Source organism: Aulonocara stuartgranti, assembly GCF_965226115.1.
Source record: "Aulonocara stuartgranti genome assembly, chromosome: 7".
Lineage (NCBI taxonomy): Eukaryota > Metazoa > Chordata > Actinopteri > Cichliformes > Cichlidae > Aulonocara > Aulonocara stuartgranti.
The window spans coordinates 2,532,821-2,556,860 of NC_138945.1; the positions used below are offsets into that span (position 1 = coordinate 2,532,821).

The following is a 24,040-nucleotide window of genomic DNA, read 5'->3' on the forward strand; positions in this document are numbered from 1 at the left end:
TACCGTCTGCTCGTGCTCAGACGTGGAGGTTTGCAGAATATTCGCCGCTTGAGCATGCGCAGTTATGATTATGCTTCCAAAGATCGTTTATTTAGGAATAACCCACACTCTGGTGCCATTTGAGAAGGTATCGAAAAGCAGAGATAAACGCGCTTAGACCCGGGCTAAAGTCCAAGTAAAAAGCGAACACACACCACCAAAGTGAAACATTTGTATGTTTTCTTTTGTACACTTCCTGTGAGCTTTCTTCAAGGTTTTGCTTTTGCTGTTTTCTAAAACACAGTCATAGTGAGAGCTCCTGTCAACTTCCGTCTCTGATAAGAGAAGCAAAACTATCTCAGCTGAAGTTGCATCAGGCGTGTTACATCAGCTGTAAACTTTCAGATATTCCCACAAGATTTATGCAGAAAAGTGAACGGAGCCACAAGATGTTAACGACACGTCTGAGCAAAACATCGGAATATAAATACTGCCGTGAAAAAATGACCAGAAACTACAACAGCACCTTTAAACATATTTAATACTGTATCATGTTTTGATTATATGCATATACTTACAAATACAAGTATTTATTAATTTAATGATCGATTTATTACATAGCTCGTTGGTTTAACTACAAGAGAGTTACAACAAGGACATGTTGTGATACCGTGTGTTCCCATTGTACCTCATTACCTTAATATTGTACCTTAATATTAAAAAGAGTACTGAAGACTTTATTTACAAAGTTAAATTAGACTGATGGTGAAGCTATAGGAGACCATTGCTCCTGTGCCACAAATCAATAAATAGAAAGATTAAAAAAAAAGAAGCATTAGCATTTTCTGTCAATATCAATTATCTGTCAAACAAAGACCTGCATAATTATTTCAATTATTTATGTTAGCTATTTTTATTATTTTTTATTGTATATTATGAAGTGGAGAGTGCAACATTAGCATGAAGGGACCCTAACTGACAAACAGAGGACACTGTACAGTAGACGTCTTTTGACTAATTTTTGTGATCAGAGTTAATCAAAATGTAACAAAGCATTTCATGTGCTCATTACTGAAGAAAGTACATTCACTGATACCTGAAAATCAAATTACAAGAAATAAATCTATGGAAAAATAAATGTCTTCTGTGGCCTGAAAGGTGTTGTAATGTCAGGATAACTGGTTTCATATATGTCCATTGGTCTCACTGGAGATGTTACTGGCAGTAGAAGGTGAGAACGTTCTCCTGGTTTCCTCTGACCAGAAGGACTGGAGGTCTCAGATCACGAGACAAGAAGTCGAGCCAGGCTAGGTAGAGCGTGCTGGGACACAGTCCTCTCCTCCCCACTGGCATGGTGCTGTCAGGAAACACAGCAAACCGCTGATTTTCACCCAGTAACAATGAGCTTGAAACATTCTCAGGTGAAAGCTTCACAACACCTGTAAACTCAGCACTTTCCATCATTTATTAAATAAAAGCAGAAAAACTACTCACGTTATAATGAGAGCGGCCTCTCTAGAGTAATCCAGCAGTACCTCATTTAGACGGATCTGGCGAAGAGACTGAATTCCACAGGAAAAAACAAACAAAACGTTCAAACTAAGATGGGATGCGCGAGGAAAGAAGAAATGTTTTGGCTTGGTTTAAACATATTTGATCAGTTTGTGTCTGACCTTGGCCTTGTTCTTCTCGAAATCCTGGTCCGTGATCATCCAGGGCTCCTGATGTTGGCTTGCACATCCAGAATCTGAGTCCGGCTTAGAATTTGTATCCACCCTGAAGCGACTGACCATCTTCTCAAACTGATGGACACTGAAGCACACAGAGACAGAGTTTGGAGTTATTCCATCTCAAATCATCGTGGGCCTTCTGTTCAACTGTCTGGTTTTAAATTTTAGCTTCACATATCATACTGTACTTTAAGACTTTTTTAAGTCTTTCAAATTCATTTAAATAAATCAGCTGTAGTCTGAGATAGACACATTATAAAATAAATAAATAGGGAAGCTAAAACTTTATATCTCCCTATATATGCTCAAACTCTGAACCAAAACAATCCTGTTCAAATCTGAGACGCCCGAGCAGAAAATGTAAAACAATTGCTGATTAGTTTTAGAAGAAAAAACTCCTAATTCAGCTAAATTGAATATTTTTAGATGCAGCAGCTCATAGATTAAGTGAAATCTTAAAACAGTTATCTAAAGATTTTTCTGAAATACTGTGTTCAAATATATTCTTTGTCATAAGCAACAATCTCTAAAGTCAGCATGGCGACAAAAGCTGCAGTTCGTCTAATGGCCACTAGAGGCCGCTTTCAAAAGTGAGTCAGTCCTCATAGACTCTCCCGGCTCTTCACAACAGCTGTTTGGTGGGTGGGGATATTATAAAAGATTAAAGTTAGTGATTTGGCTAATTTACTTCATATACCACAAAAAAACAAAACAAACAAAGCCTAAAATAAAATTAAAAAACCACAAAAAACTGAGTGATCGGGATTCTTATGTTAGCTGACAGCAGCTTTTTTGGCTCACATTCCCAAACATCCATCCTTCATTCTCATCTTCAAGCTTACTTCATCTGCTGAGGAGGCTGGTTGATTTCAGGAAGGACTTCGACACTATGGAAACCAAGACGGAACTTCTTGATCAGCTCCAACACCCTGGAAAGAGAACGTGAGGCTGGAGTGAGCACATGTCTAACAGCGTGCAGTCTGTGTCTGCGAGAACGCAGGATGTCAGACCATATACTGCATTTCCCCGTTTCTTGGGAAAACAAAGTAAGTCTTTCTGATGGAATATAGACTGATGATGATGCAAGATTGTTCAATTTTACGGTGAAAATAGCAAAACTTGGCTGTCAGTAAGATTATTTTTATATTACTGACCAATTAAAAAACAAACTACAGTTTGACTCTAAAGTGCTGCGTTCCTGAGATGATTTGGGCATTTGGAAAAACTCCAAGAGAAGAAAGAAACTTTTTGAAGCGATCTACACTGTAGACCTGTGCATGATACTTACTCCTGCTTCTGCTCGTCCTTTTTCTCTGCGTCTCCTCCCACAAACACTCGGACCTTACACTTGGCCCAGCGCTTTCTGCGGGTCAGCAGGTAAGGCAGCAGCAGGGTCAGACCTGGAATACACACACACACGCACGAGGAGTAAATGTCTGTGGACATTCTTGAATTAAGACATAAAGCAGGCGACTAATGGAGATGTACTCGGACCTCCATCATCAGACAGCCAGTACACGTCGATGGTCTTCTTTCCCTGTTTTTTCTGAAACTGTGTACTATGCTGAGGCTCGGGCTCGATGGAGACAGAAGCTGCAAACAGACAACGTGTTTTATAAAATTTAAATGACACCATAGAGGGTCTTTGGGTATTCTGTGTGTCTGTGATATTATCATGCATTTACATACATGTGGGGTTTGTCTGAATGCAGGAAGGAACAGAGATGCTGTTGATGCTCTCTGGTCCACCGTCAAAACTTGGATTAACTGAAACAAAAACAAGAAATTTCTTTGCACATTCATTTATTTGCAGGCAGCTACTTAAAAGATGATGGATAAATGTGGACTGCACATCCTAGCACGCCTCTTGTTGATGCCAAGAGCAAAGTGCCGTGGGAACGTAGCAGTGGCTGCAGCATTCCCGGGTTCATTGATGTGCAGCCTGCTGCGATATGCATGCAGGCTCTCACCGTGTGACTGAGAGGGACTGGAGACCTCTAATCCCTCTCTCATCCTCAGCACGCACACGCCAAACTGCAGGTCGAACGCATCACTGAAAGCGACATTTAAATGAATGACCATGTGCATCAACACACACTCGTACCCTTTAGCTTTTATGGAATTGAGGTTCAGTTTTTAAACAATAAATATTTGATATCGCAAAAATAATACTCTGTTAGCAATACTTTAGCAGCGGTATTGGTCATAAAAGTTTTCTGGCTTACCGCATTACTCCTATGTAGTTGTGAGCAGCCTGAGGTGTGTCACTCCGCCAGTCTTTCTTGAAACCCATGATGAGAACATTTGGCTTCACACGGCCCAAACCTGCCCCCTGGTGGACAGTCAGAACACCAGCAGGTGAGGATTCACGTGTGCTTTTCACACCTCAGTCACTACAAAAGGGCAGCACTGGCATTGTGGGTGGGCCTTGCCCCTCAGCCCAATTCTGCTGATACATCTCAACTATCAATTACAGTATTTCACCCCTGACCTGTAGCAACACGTTAACCCCAGATTGCAGATCTGCAGCCACCACTCCTCTGTAGAACGACCCGGCCTTCCTTTTGTTGAGCCAGTTCAGGTGACTGTCGCTCATGGCCTTCTCCAGTACTGAAGGAGAGGGATCATCCTGCGAAACACGGGGAGGAAGGTAGAAAGATTTCATCACTCCGCTTTCAAACAATTAATCATTGTTCCGATTATTGTTTGGATTTATTGTGCGATCAGTGGGAGAACTCACAGTTAACACATTTCCACACAACATAAGACTGAGATCTTTTGTGAAACAGCTGACGAGGTCCACCAGGGCTGGACGACTGCTGGGAGGGCCCGTTAGCACCAAACACTGGGGCCTGAAAGTGTTGGAGTTAGATACGGAGCAGTTTACTCTTCATGTCTCACGTATTTTGTCTTTTCTCTTCCTGGAAAATCACTAAATAAACTTCTATCAGTCCTACTCTGCTTTTTGTCTGTGAAGGTTCTCAGTCATCCAGGTCATCGTAGTCAAAGGAGCTTGCAAAGAAAAGCGTTTGGACTTACAATAACAAGTCTGCTTTTTGTATCTTGGTGCATAAGCTAGACTTTACCATTTATTTTTGAGGGGCATGTCCTTGGTGACCAAGGTCATTGCAGTCCTGAAAAAAGTCACTAGACTTCATGTCTTCATGAATCCAGAAGAAGTTAAAATAAGCATCAATCGTTCCAGAAACATTGGTTCAATCTTAGAACGTAAAAGTAAAAAAAGCTTTGCTTTAAAAGTGTTCTTCCTCCCCACCGTTGCCATAATGTCATTATGAGGTTAGTGAAAGTAACTGAAGTGTTGATAAAGTCCTTCAAAACAAACTTTAAACTACTGCATTTCAACCGTGGATCCAACTTTAGTAATAGTATAAAAACTGGTAACACTGTTGCAAACTGAACGAAAAAAAAAAGAATCCCCTGGACTAAAGAGGAAACTTAACTTCATTTAGGATCTCCAGAAACACTCATCCAACCTTCAAATTTTGATAATAATAATAATACATAGCATTTTATTTGAAAGCACCTTTCAGAACTCTCAAGGACACTGTACACAGCAGAACTATAAAAGCAACATAAAAACAAGCAGTTTAAAGAATCATATAAGACATAAAACAAATTTAAAATAGCGGAGTGGAGAGGTTATGTGGGATAAGCTATTTTGAAAAAGTGAGTTTTGAGTTGGGACTTAAAGAGAGAGAAGGAAGAGATATTTCTTAAATCAGGAGGTCAGGAATTCCAGAGTCGAGGAGCAGAGGAGCTCCCCATGGTGGCAATACCGGGAGAGGGGACAGAGAGAGAAAGAGAAGAAGAAGTCAGATTTAAAAGTGAGTTCCTCAAGTGTGTGGGATCTTCAGCTGTTTGGGGTGTGTACCTCACAACAGAAAGAGACACTGGAGAGGCTCACCTGTAGTTCTTGACGTGGTCCTCTACGCTGTTGAGGCCTGCACACCTGCTCAGAGCCATGTTGTAGGAGCTCGCCTGCACTGATGAGCCCCAGTTCACGTCTAAACGCAGCAGAGAGGGAGTGAAGCAGCAGCATGGCTTTGTTTTTACACACGTGTGCGTGAGAGAGTTTGTGTGTGTTTACCTGGCTTCTTGTAGAGTGTGTATGCCAACAGAATAAAGACGACGCCAAAAGCAATAAGGGCCGCCCACCACGTCAGCAGGAACATGATCACCACGGAGCATATGGCGCCCAGCAGCGACAGCCACTTACTGTAGAACCTGAAGGACGGACGCCAACCTGCACACACAGACAGTTAACATATGTTCATATTTTAACTTGAGATGATGATTCATTCTTATATACAATGATAAAGTCAGCTCTGCCATCTCTCAGCTGGTTACCTGGTGAGTTGGTGATGGATGCGTGGAAGCAGCTGAAGTTGATCAAAGCGTAGGAGCAGAGGAAGAAGTTGGAGATGATGGGCGCGATGGTGTTCAGCTCAGCTGGTGATGCAATAAAAGAGAAGAGGATTTGTTTGTTTTCTGTGATGGCTTCACATGAAAAAAGCGTTTGATATGAAGCCGCAAGGAAAAAGCTTGATAGCATAATTAATAACTTAATACAGTTTTGATTTGGCATTAACAGATATCAGCAGTAAGATGAGCTTAAGTACTTGGCTGCCTTTGGGCTTCATAGAGCGTATGCCATCACACATATCAAAACTGTTTGATTTCATGTACATTTGGTAACTTGGCTGACCCTTTACAAAGCAAACGCTCCTACTGAAACATCTTACTGGATCTTTATGGCGCTCTGTAAAGCTACAGAACAGTCATTTAATGTGCAAAACGGTTCTTTTTAAACGTTCTCTCTGCAAAGAGCTGGTTTATTAAATGCTATTGAAATGCATTTAAAGAAATGACATGAATTTGACTAAAGGGATTGAAGATTTTAACTGATCCTATGGTTATTATGATTGTATTAGATAAATTATATGTAATATGATTATATGAAATAACATGTATTTCTAAACAGTTTTGAAGAATTTTTTTTTCTTAAATTAGATGAAAACAGCAGAAATGTTTGTGAATTAGGAAACTCTTTCTCAGCAGCTACCCATCATTGGTAGTCTCTGCTGTTTGGGTTTGAAATGTCACTCACATACTGACATTTAAAACCCCAACAGCAGGGACTACTAATGATGAAAGATGGACACACTGTTCCCAATGCAGAAGTGCCTTGAAACCGCATTCTTTCTAACTGCCAGCAGGGGGAGACTCCTCCAGTTTGTCAAAAGCATTTTGATTGCTGCGTCTATGATTCCGTTATTGCCCTCTGAACCTGTCGGGTATGCCTCTAACTCATCTTATTTGAAAGATATTACACAACTCGGACTCTTTCAAAGTCTCACCAATGAGGATGAAGCAAGCAGCGATGATATATGTGAGAAGGTATCCTCTGATCGGTTCATTGTTCTTGCCATAACTTTTGCCAAAGAAGCCAATGAGAGGGTAGAGCTGATCCTTACACAGACACTGTGAGGGGGGGAAAGGTTAGAATAAGAAACACATTAATACAAGAAAGAAGACACTCAGGGACTTTCATCGTTAAAGCTGAGTTTGCGACCTGTGGAGTAAGAAACAAGAAAATGTAATATTTGGTCTAACATGCTCACCCTGTGTCTAAACAATATTCCTGCAGATATCCGAGATTCCTCTCATACTCTATAAGTGAGTTTACTGCCCGTATCTACGGATGTGAGACTTCATCTCTTTAAGCCACAGTAAAGCAAACACTCTGTAAAAACATTTAAAGAGTCACAAGAAATATCTGATGGTTGTAAACCTCCGTGAAGACCGACTGTGCGTGTACCTGGAAGACTTTGGGAGCAGACACCAGGCAGGCCAAAGCTGATGACAGAGTGGCTCCAAATATCCCAGCTGTGATGAGAGGGCCGAAGGCTGACACCAAGCTCATCGACTGCAGACAGAAATACGCTCACTCAGTACACTCAGAGGGCAGAAACATCTTTGTGTTTACAAGGTGACCTGCTGTGGCTGCTTAATAGAATGGGAGTGTGACCGTGGAGTGACAGTAAGGGGAAATTACAGAAAAGTAGTGAAAGTGTGTAAACGGGATCACCTTAGTCAGGTAAATGGTCAACGGCCTGTATTTGTATAGCGCCTTACTAGTCCCTAAGGACCCCAAAGCACTTTACACATCCAGTCATCCACCCATTCACACACTGGTGATGGCAGCTACATTGTAGCCACAGCTGACAGAGGCGAGGCTGCCGGACACTGGCGCCACCGGGCCCTCTGACCACCACCAGTAGGCAACGGGTGAAGTGTGTCTTGAAGGACACAACGACCGACACTGTCCAAGCCGGGGCCGGCAACCTTCCGATTACAAGACGAACTCCCAACTCTTGAGCCACGATCGCCCCATAGGTAGGACAGGGTAGAACAGACTAGAAGTTTCCATGATGACCAGGAAGAAAATGCAGCACTGACTTTTATTTCCTGTGTGTGTGTGTGTGTGTGTGTGTGTGTGTGTGTGTGTGTGTGTGAGTTGACCTGATAGTAGTTGTGAATACCATAGACGCACGTCTTGTTGTTGATGCACCCTGTGAAGTCCCAGCCATACTGGCATGCTGTACCAACACAATCCTCGACTGCTGATGAGGGAGACAGCGTGTCGTTCAAAACGCCAGACGCATCCCGCACCACGCAGGATCCTGGGAGGACACAAAGACGAATTTAAGGGTTGCTTTTTTTGGTCTCCTACAGGAGGAAAACTGTGCGATCAGGGAGCTGTAAAACAACAATTATTGGGATACTATGCACATAGAGCCGTGTGTGTGCGTTATGATAAAGTGTGGTGGAAACGGCTGCTCTGGCAGAAACTGCAATAAAAGTGGTTTGGATACTTTGCAGGTGCAAAATGCAGTTACAAGACTTGCTTGTAAGCTTATTTCACATAAATAAAATAAAAAAGTATCAACTCTAAAGCAGAGCTTTTTCCAGAGGCATGCAGTACCAATGGTAGCAGAGATGATGAGGTAGGATACTGTGGTCCAGAAAATAGCCAGCAGCGTCCCTCGGGGGATGGCCACTGCTGGATTCTGAGGAGGAGACGACAAAGGCTTTTAAAAACATGAACATATGTAAATTTAATTTAAAGCTGTGTGTGTGTGCATGAAGCCGACTGTCTTATCTGTATATCATTCCCACTATTAAAAAAAAGAAAAGAAGCATTTGTATAACATGCCTTCAGATCTCCGGAGATGTTCGCTCCTGCCAGGATGCCCGTGGCAGAGGGGAAGAAAATGGAGAACATGCCGAAGAAGCTGCCCCCTGGCCCCCGATAGTCAGGTACAAAATTTGCAGCAAAGATATTTGCTGTTAAAGGGAAGAGAGTGAGTTTACAGGAGAGCTCGGCAATAAACTACCGTAAACTGCAAGACCGGCTCACTGCATAGTCACCTTTGTAGCTAAAGAAACCTTTGGATTGTTTCTCAGGTGAAGCAGGAATGATTGTTCCAACAATGTAACTGGCAAATGAGACCATGATGACTATGAAGAAGAGAACCTGTGCCTGTGGGAGGAAGAATAGGCTGTAAACATGCAGATGCACACACTGTAAACAAAAGATGGACAAAGTCACATCGTTATGCATCGATTATGTATCCAGGTTGAACTAAAAAGCAGTTTTTTGATTTTAATTTTTAATTTTATTTAGATTATTTATTGAGCCAGAAATGAAGGTGGTGGAGATGGAAACATGGAAAGCTTGGTTAGCAAGCAGAAACACGCCCATGCATGAATAAAAAAAAAATGCAGAAAAAAGGCCATTAAAATGTGACAGTTTCACCAACGCAAACTTCTCAGCTAACGGAGGCGAGACCCAGGAGCTAAGCCTGCCTGTGCCAGCACACCTTTCAGTTAAGAACACCACACTGCTGAGTTACCAAAATCTGAAGGGGACATTAGCTGCTTTTGCACCAGGCTGGAAACCAGGGGCGGAGCGTGGGGGTGGCTTACGGGGCTTAAGCCCGGGTTGTTTTGTCAGAAGCCCGGGGTATTTTGGAGTGTAATTTTTTCATAGTTAGATGTCTGGCTGACAACTGTATAAAACAAAAAGTACACACAATATTCGAAGCACATAGTGCACACTGTGGGAATTTACGACTGTGCGTGAATCCCCCCCTGATATTGGTATGATCCAAGCTCAGGCACTAAGCGACTGAGCGAGGGGGCGGGGCAGCTGCTGCCCGTGAGTGCGCTGTTGGAGAGACGGAGCCAGCCATACTAAGGAGAGCTTAAGTTTGAGCAGGTACCAAAGCAAATCATTCGTACCGTACAAATAATGTAAATATGACGGTGCATCACGAAAGATTGATATGAAACTGATCACTTGACCAATATTACGTTACTTGCTCTTCAAGTGAATCAACAAATGGCGAAATGAAAAGCCGAACAAATGCTATTTTTTAGAGAGTCTTAGCTTACGTGTGTTTATTTCATATTTTCAGTTCTTACCCTCCCCGACTAAATCGGTTTCAGTTATGTACTGAAATATAAGAATGGACATTAGAGGGTTCTTTCAAAGAAAAAACTCAGGTAAATGTTATTTTATATATTATGCTTTGTATGTTGTTCAGTATATTTCTATGCAAAACAAGAGGGATTTCAGTACACAGCAGGATATTCACATTTGTAACCAGATATTTACACTTTAGGGAGAAAACATAAAACATTTTTACTGTACAACATCAATTTAGAGTAAACTTTTGTTTTAGATAAATATTGAAATATATTTTGAATTAGTTAAATGTCAGAATAAAGAGAGACAGAGCTGTCTATTTTTTATCACTTTCATCAAATTTAGGAGTACATGTACACTAAGTTTATTGTTAATTAATAAGAAAACTGCAGACGATTCCATTCTGAGCTGAAGAAGCTTCTGATAGGTTAGTAGAGTCCATGTGAGTAAATTGGTGGCACACCTGTGGATACATATAAGGCAAAACACAGAGTCTGTTTCTTTGAAATGGGAAAATTAAGAGATGTCAACCAAAACACCAGGAAAAGAATTGTGGAGCTCCATAAGTGTGGCTCAATTTGAATACAATTTGGTGCCATTTGCAATTAAAAAACACAGACAGTTTCTCTCTTTACTCTTAAAGTTAACAAATATGTTTTTTATATTTATCAATCTAAAAAAATAAACATTTAGTCTGATTTGATGTTACAATTAAAAAAAGTGTTTGTGTTTTGATCTGAAGAGTTTGTAAATATCTGGTTTCAACTGTATATTTGATGATTGTCAGCACAAAGAGAGAGAGAGAGGAGCAGAGATTGAGATGGAGAATGAGGACAGAACAGAGATGAACAAGAGCAGGTGAGACACACATGTTAGTCAAATGGTTGCTTACTAAAAGTATCACTGTATCATAGGTACTCATGTATCTCGTACCTAGTGTTTCTTTTTAGGTTTGCTATTTTTCAAATTCTATATTCATTAAGTTATGCAGGCTTGTTTGCACAACAAGGCTAAATAATTATATAAACTTTTCTCAATCTAAATATTGTACTTTGGTAGAATTAAATAAATAAGTGTAGTGCAGGTCTATGATGATTTTTAGTGCTACTATCATCTAGTTCTGATTGTGGTTATGTCTTGGTTAAGTCCTCAGTAATCCTGCTTTTGAACTGTTGTAGTCCTGTTTTAATTCTGGATCAGTTCTGGGTCTGGTTGAATTGGGGTTTAGTCCCTGTGTCTTGATACAGCCCCGACTTCGTTCTGTCTTGCTGCTCAATTAAAAAACTAGTTTAAGGTGTCCTGCATGTGTGATATATATATTTCCCTATATGAAGTCATTCTTTTTTGAACAAAACTCAAAACAGAGCCTATTAATCTTTCAGTCATTTCTACAACCCCCCCCCCCCCCCCTCAAAAAAAAAAAAAAATCCCACATGCATACTACCCTTTAGGGCTAAGCCCCGGGTGTTTCAAATGTCTGGCTCCTCCTCTGCTGGAAACGTGTTAATTTTATTGCTGAAGTGTGGCTCAGTCTTTCATCATTGGCGGCTGTGACTTGGTGTCTTGCTTGTCGGGTTTATCACAAAGACTAGCGTCAACATGCTAACTAGGAAGAGGGCGAGTCCTCTGCTCTTATGTGAAAGAGTGAGATGGCTTCAAAAATGTTGCATTAATGATTTTTCCAGATACCGGACTGGTTAGGGACTCTGGCTTCATAATCTGAATACAAAATTAGCAAAAATTCTATTCATTTAAATCCAAACCACTATGGCAGCTTATCATAGTGTCACATACAACTGATAAAGCTAACCTTTGACTCCCAGGCCATGCCAGCCATTGAGATGCCCAGCAGACATGTCACCGTGATGATGCCGATGATGCGGATGTCGTTAGTTCGATCCACCATGACGGCTCCATTTTCCTGATGGCGCACAAAGACATTTCACGCGTAAAGACAATGAACAGACATTATTTACTGTATTTTATAAAAGCGCACGTATAAAACGGCATGCTACTCACACGCATGAGGTCAGTAACAGTCTCAGCAAAGCCCACGGTGTGCATCGCCACAGCTACAGCATTCGCAAAGGCAAAGATGAGACCGATTGACCCGCCGAGCTCTGGACCGAGGCTGCGACTGATCAGAAAGTACGTCCCGCCTGCAGATGAGAGGGTAGATTAAAAAGTGAGCACTGTGTGTGGAATCAGCAGCATTAAAAGTAAAGAGCTAGGCTGTTGCATGTGGCAGTGAACAAATCCAACCTCCTTTGACTTTGCCATTGGTGGCGATGGCTGAGGTCGAGAGACCAGTGATCCCAGTTATAGTCGAGGACAGCAGGATGATGACCCAGGTCATCCCTGATGAGAACAGGGAAACACACCGTGAGTGTGAGGGATACTCACCGTCTGGGAAACATGTGCTGTGGATAAAGGATGCTGTCGTTGGACATACCTATACCAGCCTGAGCAGTAATCCAAGGCAGCCTCAGGTACAAGATCACCCCCCATATGTTCAACATGCAGCGGATCTGAGAACAGATGCAACACTGAGTGAAGCCTGCTGGTGTCTAAGTATCATCAACGGCATCACTGTGGAGGCTCAGTAAAAGTCCTGTTTCTGTCCCAGCCTACATGCACGGTGAAAGTGAGCTTGTAGAAAGTGCATCAAATATGAAATCGTCATCAATCTACTTTTTTTGGTTTTGGAAGAAACTTAAAGTTTCACACGGGTAATATTTTTAACTTCCTTTAACAATAAGTCGTTGACTGTACTCTGTAACCCTTTAATGCCTCAGGGAGTTAAAAACAAGCAAACATGTTCAGAAACAATTTCACATTTTCACAGCTTCACGTGCAAAAACAGGCGACAGTTAAATTACATTAGTCTCAGATTTTAATCTTTTCTAATTCCTTGTTTAAGTTGAATTAAGTTGCAGGAAACACAAGACGAATGCTGCTTTAGAGGCCTTCAACGTTAAGTCTAAGAAAAATATCTTTTAACTTTACGTATCTGGAGATTCAAGATTGCTCCAAGTTCAAAAACAGCAGCAGAAAAATCGCCTCCCATCGGTCAAAGCCTCCACCTACCATGACCCCCTGCACCCATCCGAAGCGCGTGGGTTCAGTTGGCGGCTCCTTTTGCTCATCCTCATCTTCCTCAGAGCTGTCCTTCCCTCCTGCCTCCGCCTGTCCACCTGTTGTCTCTTCATACATGGGAGGTCTGGAGTCATCCTGCTCAAGACACAAAACCAAACTCAGTTCTTCTCTCTTAGTTTTCGTAATTAAATAAATAAGAGATCCCTCACCTCAGGGCCGGCGTGCAGCTGGAACAGAGACGGCCTGAACTGCCTCCGTCGGCCCCACACCTCCGTGTTGGCATAGAAGTCGTAGCGCGGCGGGGCATCCAGAGTCTCGTAGCCAGTTAAATCAACAGATACGCGAGATGCGACACTGCTGCCATCCCCATCACACGTGTAGTAATCGGACTCAAAGCCTCCTGATGTCGCTTTACCATTAGCCACTGGCGCAGGGAGATTGGCTCTGTAGGCAGCCAGGCGAATGCCATCATTGGCTCCTTGTAACTCCATTCAGAACAGCAGAATTATCTTTTTAAAAATGTCTGTGACCACGAGTCTAGTGAAGAAAGGGAGCCGACGTTGAGCGTCCTATCCCAGCGTCTGAGTCAGTGACTGTGCAGGAGCCATGCTGTAGTTCAAGATGAAAGAGGGGTTGGTTTTATATTTGACCTTAACTATGCAGGAAGAGCCTGAAGCCGTGGTAGAGGGCTAGTTCAGTGAACAATTAAACAACTTATTACACAACCTATTAAGCCTGACACGGACAATTTCACATGACAGGGTCAGCCCCTTTTGGACTGAGCAGGGCCAGTTAACACACGGTTCCATTTTTATGGAGTCACATGCGCAACGCCCTTCAACACTTCAAAGTTTTCCAAAAGCTCAAATAATGGAGGAGTTACCAGAAGTGGGGGATTTTATAGCCTGTGTGTACTTCTTATTGCTCAGTTTCGAGAAGTTGGTAATCTCCTGAGGGGACTTTTGGTTAAGATGTAAAACAGCATCATTACAGACAAACACGCACCTGCAGCGTATCCTCGACAGTTAAATCAGTCAACAGAGCACGAAAGAGTTTGAAATTATCATGACTTTTCCAGTCGCATTTCAGTTTCACTTGTTTCTCTGCATCAAACCAATATGGTGTTAATTATACCCTAACAATCAAGACAAATATCTAATGTCTGAAAATGTAAATTTAGAAGAAAAAAAATCGACTGGATATTTTGTTTGGATATCTTGGCTAAAAGACAGAGTTACAGACAACATGCATCACTGTGAAAGTTCTTCTTGGCGACGCTGATGCTACACAGCACCACAAACGTGTATCACCCAAAATGGGAAGGGGGGGTCAGGAGGGCACTGGCCACCACCCAAATACTGGGCCTCCCCTGGCAAGACTGCCCCATGTTGGCAATAATTTTAGTAAACGTGAGCAGAAGACCGAGGAAGACACCCTACAATGAGCTGAAACATTTACTTATTCATATAGAATTGTTGTCATTCACACTGTGCCACTTTGTCGACCCCTCACAATTTCCCGTCGCCACCCCCTCCCCTCCGTTGTTCTGTTTTTGGTGTACCACCCCAATATTTTCAGGTGCCTCGATGTGGCCACCCCTATGAATACGTTCTGGAAGAACGTCATTGTTCCCCCACAGTAACAAATGCCAACCTCACTGTTTAAAAGTCACAGGCTCTCCATACAAGCTATGATTAATGCAAACTTTCACAGAGATTCGTGTCATATTTACTACTGCATGATGCATGACAACTAAAAATGATCTTCAAATATTTAGTTTGTTGTGTGAGATCCTTTAACCTCCTAGCACCTGGCGTCCACATATGTGGACATCACATGTTGGGTTATTTAGACCAAAATACTCAATTTTGATACGTTTCATCTTTTCAAATTTAATGAAGATCAGATGCTTTTAGTCTTTGCTTTAGAACAATTTAACGTGAGCGTGCCAATCTGTGATTACAGCAGAATCGTCACTTTATCGACCACCACATGGAAACATTATGGAACAAACATACACCCGAGACTGTGACAAAATATAACTTTTAGTCTACTGTAAACCTAGAACGTAACCAACCCGTCCTCAGAAACAACAGTATTAACACTTCACTGATGTATTCTTTTCGTACTCTGCATCATGTTGGGAATAAACCAGATTAACTCATACTACATGCATTCATGGAAAGATACAAACGGTTGTTAATCTGACAGATGTAACTTGTTGCATCTCTTCACGCTGCTTTGTCACAGTATAACACCGTCACTCAGCTTCCTCAGACGTTCTTGTCATATTCGAGCTGCAGAGCACCTGAAACATTTATTTTGCTCACAGGACTAATTCTGTCTTTTTCCGGACCACCGTAACACAAAATCCAGAATCTTACTGTTTGTAAGTTTTGGGCTGTAAGAGTAACTTTGGTGACATCACTGTGATGTCACCTGGTTATTTTTCCAGAATTAAACTTCTTAGTTTTTGCCTGCAGCTGAACAGTGCTGTTACGACACCTTGATAACAAAGAAAAGACCCATTTCCACTTAAAGGTGGAGGCTCATTACTCTGAATTACTTCTTCCTTTTTAAAACAGTTAAATAATTAAGCTGGGCTGTGTGTTCGGCAGCTGCAGCTCTGCAGTTTAAAGAAATGACCTTGAAGCAGAAAAACAAACAGAGACACCCAGCAGGTTTTAAAGCTCTGGGTTTATCCGTTTTCTCTTATATAAATCTGAGATAACTGCAGTGTCCTTCAGTATTCAGGTAAAATGTAACTAAGCCCCACATGTTGTTTAAATCTGTACCGTCTACTTAATTAACCTTCATTTTGTCATTTACAACAGTGCTATTGGATTTTGCATTTTAAGCTCTGCCATGCTTCCCATAGATCAGGTATAACCAAACTCATTTTACACTGTGAGACAACCGAGTAAAATTAAATATGTAAAATAAAAGTTCTGCTAGTTCATTGTCCAGCCTGTTCTTGTAACTGGTTCTTATATAGAGTTTTTCCCACTGCGAGCACCCAGAGTGCTTTACACAACTTGCCTCATTCACCCAGTCAGACAAACACTTTCTATGCTTTTTCATGGTAAGAGCCATTTTTAATTACAGAATTTGAAGTTTTCATTAATTCCCAAAAAGTCTTTTAATTTCCAAACAAAAATGAAAAACAAAAATTATTACATTTATGTGATCGACAGTAGGAAAAGCAACTTTGTCTAACTCTGTTATTAGGTGTTGTGTCAGTGGTGAAGTAAGCATCTATCTCAATAGGAAAAACTACAAAACTATGGCCATATTTGAGCTTTTGCCAGGGTAACTGTGGGCCCAGGACTTATGTTTGACACCCCGGCATAGACTGCACCAAGGTAAACTGGACAGATAAACATGACTCTGCTTTTTGTTCTGCCCTCATTGACATTTCGATGTAGTTGATCATTGTTATGTTTTATCATTTGATTCCTTACTGAGGGAACAAAACCATCGCTTCCTGTAATGATGATCTCATCAGGAAATAGTTACATTGATTCCACTGAGGAAAACCCACAACTGTAATGAATTTCAAACGCGATACTGCAGCAACAAACGTTTTCCTTATCTGCTCGTTTTTTCCCCCCTCTTTTTTGGGGGGGGCGGGGGGGGCGGGGCACAGTGGATCATCTTCCTCAGTCTCATCCTATCCCAGCATCCTCCTCTGTAACGTCAACATGCATGTCCTCCTTCACTACGTCTGGAAGCATTTATCTGGTATATTCACTCTCCCTCGGCTGCACGTGTGCAAACCATTTCTGACCTCTCGGACTCCGAGCTTCCCTCCGAGGACTCATTTCTAATTCTGTTCATTCCCAATGAACATCTTAACTTCTCAGAGCCGCTCTCAGCTTAAAAACCTTTCCTTTTACTCTCACTGCTCTGAGTCCATCACAAAACACCCCTGACACTCGTCTTCACCCATGTCGCCCTGCCTGCTCTATCCTCTTCTCTCTGCTCCGTCTGTTGTTTTGGACGTTTGACTCCAGGTATTTAAAGTCCTCCCCCCCTGCTCCTTGCAGCTTCAATGTTACACCGGCTTCCTCTCATTCGTGCCAGATGTGTTCGTTACACTGGCAAACTGTACAAGTACTCAGACTAGTTATTTTCAATGGAAAATTTATATGGTTTGGTGATATGGATGTAAATATGATATTCATGTCCTCAACTCTTGAACCCAGTGAAAAAGTAAAGACCTTTAATAATCTACAGTCAGCCAATTTTAAAAGGGCAATTAAAATGTGTGTGAATGGGTGGTGATTTTCCAGCACACTAAGCAGCAGTAACCTCACTTCAAGAGCTACGTTGGAGTCCTCTTCCTCCTCTCCCTCTCGATGTACTTGCTCCTTCAACTACTCCAGTGAGTTCTCATCGTTGAATACAATAGACGACACATTTGTGAAGAGTCTTGAGATTTGACAAAGACTCTGAACTGTTTTCACTGGAGCTAATAAAAACTAAACGGGTACCTCAACACTATACCCCGCTGTGATAAAAATACTGGGTACGAGCAGATTAGGTTTCAAAAACGCAAAGTTACCAACTTGCAATTAGAAGGGAAAAGTAAACTATGAGAGTAATGGAGGCAGTGTGCAAGGTTTGCAGTGGCAGTGGGAAAAACCTGAGCTCCCACGGAGGCGCCACCAGATTCCCACTACAAGTATCACACATGATTCTCTTTAGACAAAGCTAAAGACAACAAAAGCCACTCCATGAAAGTGGAGAGTTACTTTTCTGGGAGTGTGAAAAAACAAGACCGTGGTGAGTAAAGCAAATAAAGGTTAAATATAACTAAATGCTGCTTGGCTAGCCTCATCTGCAGAGGAGACATTTGAATAACAACTTCAGCCAGTACCACAATATTTCTCTCTTTTGCTTTAACATTTTATATTTGTTAATTTAGCTAGCAGAGCAGTCTAGTGTGTCCAACTCTGACCGAGACATGACTGAGCAGAGTGATCAATTTGTCTTTACACTGTTTAAAACACACTGGTGTTTGAATATTTCTTAGATAATAACACGGGTAGAAGGGCCGCTCAGGGCCCCACCAGACTCACCAGTGGTGGAATAACGGGAATCTAGACAGACTCATTATTTATGCTAACAATTAAAAAATGCCAGTGGTGAGCAGATAACTTCATAAACCAGTTTTGCATTAGGGGAAAACAAAAAAGAAGGTTTAGGGATGTATTGTTGGGGGAGGGGGGGGGGAAGCCTCGAAGAGCTTAGATTTGGAGACTAATTTTTTTCTTTTCATACAAAGGGTAAGATCCACCATTCAGTGACTTTTAGAAAAACTAAAAGCAAGAAATGTTTCAGAGTTGGCCAGTATATAACCATGAAATGTTATTGGATTGCTTTACACTCAATACAATTCTAGAGACCAAAAAGGATGAGTGACTAGTTTTCTATAGATAGTGAACATCGTTTATTTTCCATCAGTGCCACTCTTCCACAAGTGGTTAACCCACAGGTCAGACTACAAGATGGTGACCTAAGGGTTATAAACCATGTAACAATCACGTAACTGACTATGTTCCCAATCACACCATTTACAACTCTGTTGGATCTGTTGGTAATTAAAGTTTGAGCTAATGCAGGAACTAAAACACAAAAAAGCAAGAAACAACACAAGACATTCCTCTACCTTTAACTGAAAATGCTTTATGGCGGTAAACTCTTGGCCAGCCAGACTGCTTCTCTGTGGCCTGTAGACTGACTTCAACCATGGAAACCCTGAGGTTTCCAGATGTGCCTCCTTCACCTTATCTTAGATTAATGTCCTAGTAGTGATGCAGTGCCAATGCAACAAGTGCAACAACTTGTCAGTGTTTTAATCTCAAACCTCCAACAAAAACATGAAAACAGCCTCTTTGCACCTCTGCATTTATACAGTTTGAAGAAACTACAGGTCACTGTGCTCGGCTGCAGCTCTGTGAAATACCATGACATCCTGGAGGCTTTTTGCTGTGAAGCTGCAGGGCACAAGATTAGACTAAAAATCAGTGCACCCAGCCACACAAACATGGAAAGCTGCGCTCTGCAAGAGCTAAATCTATACTTCATGTTTTTTGTATGGATTAAACAAAAACAAAAAGACTTCAGTCAGCTTAACAGGTTGAAGTAGCTAGATATTTCTAGCCTTTGCTGTCACCTGCTTTCAGTTTATAGTGCACAGACATGACTGTCACTGTTTCGTCTTGAGAGCAGCCAATCAAAAGACTTAAACAGGATGGAGCATGGGCACTTTCACATGAGTAGACAGTAGATTAACATCTCTTCAGTTCAAGTGCACAACTGTAAGACAAGAGATTCAGACATTATACCAGTTTTCACAGATGTATTCAAATCACAAGAATGTAATGACTCACCTAAACCTCAGGTACTTTTTGCTTCCAATTGAACTGACAAGGCTGTTATCAAAGTGTTGTTAGGTAGGATGAACAGAGGTGAGGATGAAAATGGTTCCAGCTTGTTTGGGTTTGTATCCTGGTTGTCACTGGAGATGAAATCAGAAGGGCTGGTGGCTGGATATGAAAAAAAAAAGTCTTGGAAGCAAAGGGATGAACTGTGAACTCTGATAGTTTTTGACAATTGCAGATTTAAAACCTTGAGCCTGAACTTGTTAAACATAAGCAAGTTTGTTATGACCATCACTTCCAGCCACATCAAAAAGTTTTGGGTAGTCGCGTTTCCTGTTGAGTTTGTTTCTGGCAGAGTCCTGTCTTTGGACTCTCATTTGGCTTGAAGACATCGTTGACCTGTCCTGAAAATATGGCCAACTGTCATAAGATTGCATTTTGGCATGAACCGGCTCATAATTCTGATGTGCAGCTGCAGAGTTAAAGGCAGGCCGTTCTGATCCAAAGTGGGTTGAAGTTGACCGCGACTTAAAGTAAAATGGCTCATAAGCCTGTTGTGCTTGTGAGTGTCCAATAGCAGCATAGTTTAAGGCAGGCCAGTCTGAGGTTAACCGATCTGAGCTTGATTGTGGTTTAATATGAAATGGCTCATAAGTTTGCTGCTGTGGTGCTTCGAAGTTCAGGAAAGGCTTTGCAGATGCAGCCATGGTTGAACTAGATTGTGGTTTAATTGGATATGGCTCATAAGTTTGCTGTTGTGTTGTTCCAAAGTAAGGTCGCTCTGATACAGCTGGGGTTGAACTTTGTGGTTTAATGTGAAATGGCTCATAGGTCTCTTGCTGTGGTGCTGCAAAACTTAGGAAAGGCCTTGCTGATGCAATGAGGTTTGAATTCGATTGTGGTTTAATGGGATGTTGCTCACGAGTCTGTGTTGTTCCAAAGTTCACAAGAGGCCATTCTGTTCCAATATGCTTTGAACTTTGTGGTTCAACACCAACTGGCTCATGAATGTTTTGCTGGGGTGATGCAAAACGTAAAGGCCTCACTGGTTCCACCAGGGTTGAACTGGACTGTAGTTTGATGGGATATGGCTTATAAAGCTTCTCCTGTGCATCTGCACCAGCAGAGTTTAAGAAGGGTTGCCTTAATCCAATTATGGCAGACTTCGATTGTGGTTTAACTAGATATGGCCCATAACTCTGGTGTTGTGTTATTCCAAGTGTTCACAAAAGGCCGTTCTGCTCCAACCTGATTTGAACTTGGTGGTTTAGCACGAACTGGCTCATGAATGTGATGCTGTGGTGATGTAAAACGTAAAGGCCTCGCTGGTTCAATCAGGGTCAAGCTTGACTGTAGTTTGATGGGATATGGCTCATAAGGTTTCTCCTGTGCTTCTGTACCAGCAGAGTTTAAGAAGGGCTGCCTTAATCCAATCATGGCAGAGTTTGATTGTGGTTTAATAGGATATGGCTTATAACCGTCGTGTTGCGTTGTTCCAAGGTTTAGGAAAGGCTGTTCTAATTCAGTCATGGTTGAACTTGGAGGTTTAACACGAACTGGCTTATAAGTCTGCTGCTGTGTTGTTCCAAAGCTTAAGAGAGGCCTTGTTGACTCAGCCAGAGATGAACTTGGCTTAATATGAACTGGCTCACGAGTCTCTTGCTGGGGTGTTGCAAAACTTACGAAAGGTCTTCCTGATCCAAATAAAGTTGAACTTGATTGTGGTTTCATGGGAAATGGCTGCTCCTGTGTTTCCGTCTGGCCCATACTAGCAGAGTTTAAGGAGGGTTGCCTTGATTCAGTCGTGGCTGAAATGGGTTTTTCTGGGTTTAAAACATCAGGAGTCTCTGGTTTGTGTTGACTTGCCAAGTGGACAAAATGGCTATTGGTTGGGGTGTTGAGAGACTGAGAGACAGATGAAGAGGAAACAGATGAGCCGACCTGAAAACCTGGTTTGGCGACAACAGGCGCATCATTTCCACCATCATGTTTTTTATTAGAAGAATTCTTTCCATCATTTCTTATCAGGAAATCAAGAAAGGGAATCTTCAGATTGAATTCATAGCTTTTGGGTTTGGGTGACAGATATTTCTTCTGTGGTGGAGGCTGGGGTAGAACAGTCTCCTTTGGCCATTTGGTGGCAACATTAGATCGTGGCTGCAAGGGGTTTGCAGGCTTGAGGTTTGAGGCTTTTTGGTACACAATGGGATGGTTTTGTTTACAGATATGGAAAGGGGCCATCATTAAACGTCCCTGCTTTTCCAATGTTTTGTCCTGGGCACTGATGTAGTAGAAAGGATGACAGTTCTCATAGTTGTAGGCTTCCTCCTCTCCTTCACTTTGCCACACTCCCGGTTGCACAAAACGTCTGGCTATGAAAGAAAACAGGTGAAGGTTAAGTTACAAATTACATTGTAAAATTTGGACATTTAGACTATATTTTCCAAACCAACACCTCTAGAACCTCAACAGCATATTTCTGCAGGAATCTATCATGAGAGCATAATTCATTTGATCTTTTTAGCTTCATAATTGGTGATTAGCAGCACAGAAACAGTTTGCTAATGTACAGAGCTACATTACCGTTTTTTCAAATGAGGTTTCTCTGGGAGGAACAAGAACAAAGCAGAGATGTGCCATAAAGAATAAACCGGCCTGACAGTTGGCTTAAACAAGGTTCTTGTTTAGTTCCCTGTGCGACATTTTAAGCAGCGTAACATGAAGCACAGGACAACTCATATTTAATAGTGTGGAGCATTTAGACCCTGTAACTCCATAACATTAAAATACTGCAGATATACTCTACACAGTCCTGTTTCAATGTACATGGTCTTGAAACAGGACTGTGAATAAAGCTTACTTTTAATTTTTTTTTTTTTTTTTTACTTACACTGGTATTTAACTGACAATATTTAATCATTTATTAGATTCAGATTGTAAAAATTACATTTCAGGACTGAAGAAGAGTGCCACCTCGAGTCCCCTTTATAGATACTCCATTTGCTGTATAGCAAAACAATATTGCAATATAGGAAAGAGTAAAACAGTTACATGTGGATTTTTGTATTAGTTCCCTCTTTCCTGTCAGTCACTGACTTAATTACCAACATATTGCTTTATTCTGCCACACAGAAATGCGGTTACATCAGGAAAGTTGTTAATTTAAATTACTCAACCTCCAACTTTCTGTCTGAATCCATGAAGGCGGAGGAGGAATGGCAGCCATCCTCCACGCCATGGACCCAGACAGTTTTAATTTGTAAGGCTAACTTAACCTGTTCCTAATCAGAAAACTACATCAAGATACAAACAAAAGCAAATGCACAGTTTGCTTAAAGCACCACCCTGACTTGTCGGTGCTGTGTATCAGATCGTAGGCCTAGTGTTTGGTCTTACTTTAATTAGGGGAGCTGGTAAATTGTTGCTAATGGCTCAATTCTTAACAGGGTTAGACTTGCAGGACGTTATAGCAACACAGGTATTTTAACAAGAAGAGTTTTAGCCCCATTTCCAAACAGCAGGAGGTGAGTCAGGCTTACCTCTTGGAAAAGCTGAGGAGTAGTTCACCTCACTCAACAAACAGACCAGCAATAATCTGTTAAACAGTTACAAATACACAGTCAAGGTAGACTCAAGTAAATAAAATGGACCTAATAAAACCCATTTGGTTTCATATTTAATGTGTTACCTTGTAATTAGGAAGCCAGCAGCCATGACTGCTGCAGTCGCTGTGTCCTCACAGCTGCGAGCGCTGAGCTGGACTGTGCAGCACAGCTGCCCTGTCAGCCGTGGATCCAGAAAGCCCAACTTCCAGCTCCTCCAACTAAACACCCACGAGACTCAAAGTCGAGCATCCAAGCCACGCGGCTGTCTGTGTGTGTCTTTTCCATCTTCCTAATGAAAAGTTGGGCTGAAGCAAACTCTGCCTCACACAGGTGCAAACACTTGATGTGATTGGCCTGGCTGAGACGTTAGAATGATTGAATCTATGCCCCAGAGGGGATGTGGACAACAAGAACACATTTGATTTTAACTTCTACAGTACAGCGCTGTATTGTTTTCCTTTTACAGTTTTATGCGCTTATACACATTTTGACATGAAATAAAAGACTAATAATAAAAGTCTTGCATTGAGCTCAAGCACCAACATAAAATAAATTGGCTACATTAAAGGCAAATTTATCAGAGGTATGAAATATATGTTTTTTATGTTAAGAAAGCAAACAAAAAAAAAGACTTGAGATACTTTAAGATTAAATAGCTGAATTGTTCTTGGGGTGAGGCAACACTACATGACTGAATGTGCTGTTTAGCCTTCAACCACAAACTGAAGCTAA

At 41.6% G+C, this 24,040-nt stretch overlaps 2 protein-coding genes across 4 annotated transcripts; both read right to left on the bottom strand.

The window, feature by feature from the left end:
- Positions 1-502: 502 nt before the first annotated feature.
- slc12a3 (solute carrier family 12 member 3) lies at positions 503-14,095 on the bottom strand. The gene is made up of 26 exons (XM_082542652.1): positions 13,527-14,095; positions 13,309-13,452; positions 12,674-12,749; positions 12,484-12,579; positions 12,241-12,380; positions 12,032-12,142; positions 9,162-9,273; positions 8,947-9,077; positions 8,716-8,800; positions 8,253-8,413; positions 7,549-7,656; positions 7,088-7,211; positions 6,078-6,179; positions 5,818-5,973; positions 5,635-5,734; positions 4,450-4,561; positions 4,201-4,338; positions 3,935-4,041; positions 3,680-3,762; positions 3,399-3,476; positions 3,204-3,302; positions 2,998-3,109; positions 2,552-2,638; positions 1,653-1,791; positions 1,474-1,541; positions 503-1,336 (listed from the first exon to the last, which is right to left on the bottom strand). Exons 1-26 carry the CDS (start codon positions 13,806-13,808, stop codon positions 1,195-1,197), a joined length of 3,093 nt encoding a protein of 1,030 aa, XP_082398778.1. The 5' UTR covers positions 13,809-14,095; the 3' UTR covers positions 503-1,194.
- Positions 14,096-16,960: 2,865 nt separating this feature from the next.
- LOC309710767 (uncharacterized protein) lies at positions 16,961-23,659 on the bottom strand. 3 transcript variants are annotated; one of them, XR_014277796.1, is made up of 4 exons: positions 23,392-23,659; positions 23,243-23,298; positions 19,713-22,075; positions 16,961-19,619 (listed from the first exon to the last, which is right to left on the bottom strand). XR_014277796.1 is itself a non-coding variant. In XM_082540523.1 (3 exons), the coding sequence occupies exons 1-3, from the start codon at positions 23,415-23,417 to the stop codon at positions 20,880-20,882; spliced, it is 1,278 nt and encodes a 425-aa protein (XP_082396649.1). In that variant the 5' UTR covers positions 23,418-23,659; the 3' UTR covers positions 16,961-20,879. The 3 variants fall into 3 exon arrangements, 1 of the variants encoding a protein (XP_082396649.1); XR_014277797.1 differs by having other exon boundaries at positions 16,961-19,638; XM_082540523.1 differs by having other exon boundaries at positions 16,961-22,075.
- Positions 23,660-24,040: the final 381 nt, after the last annotated feature.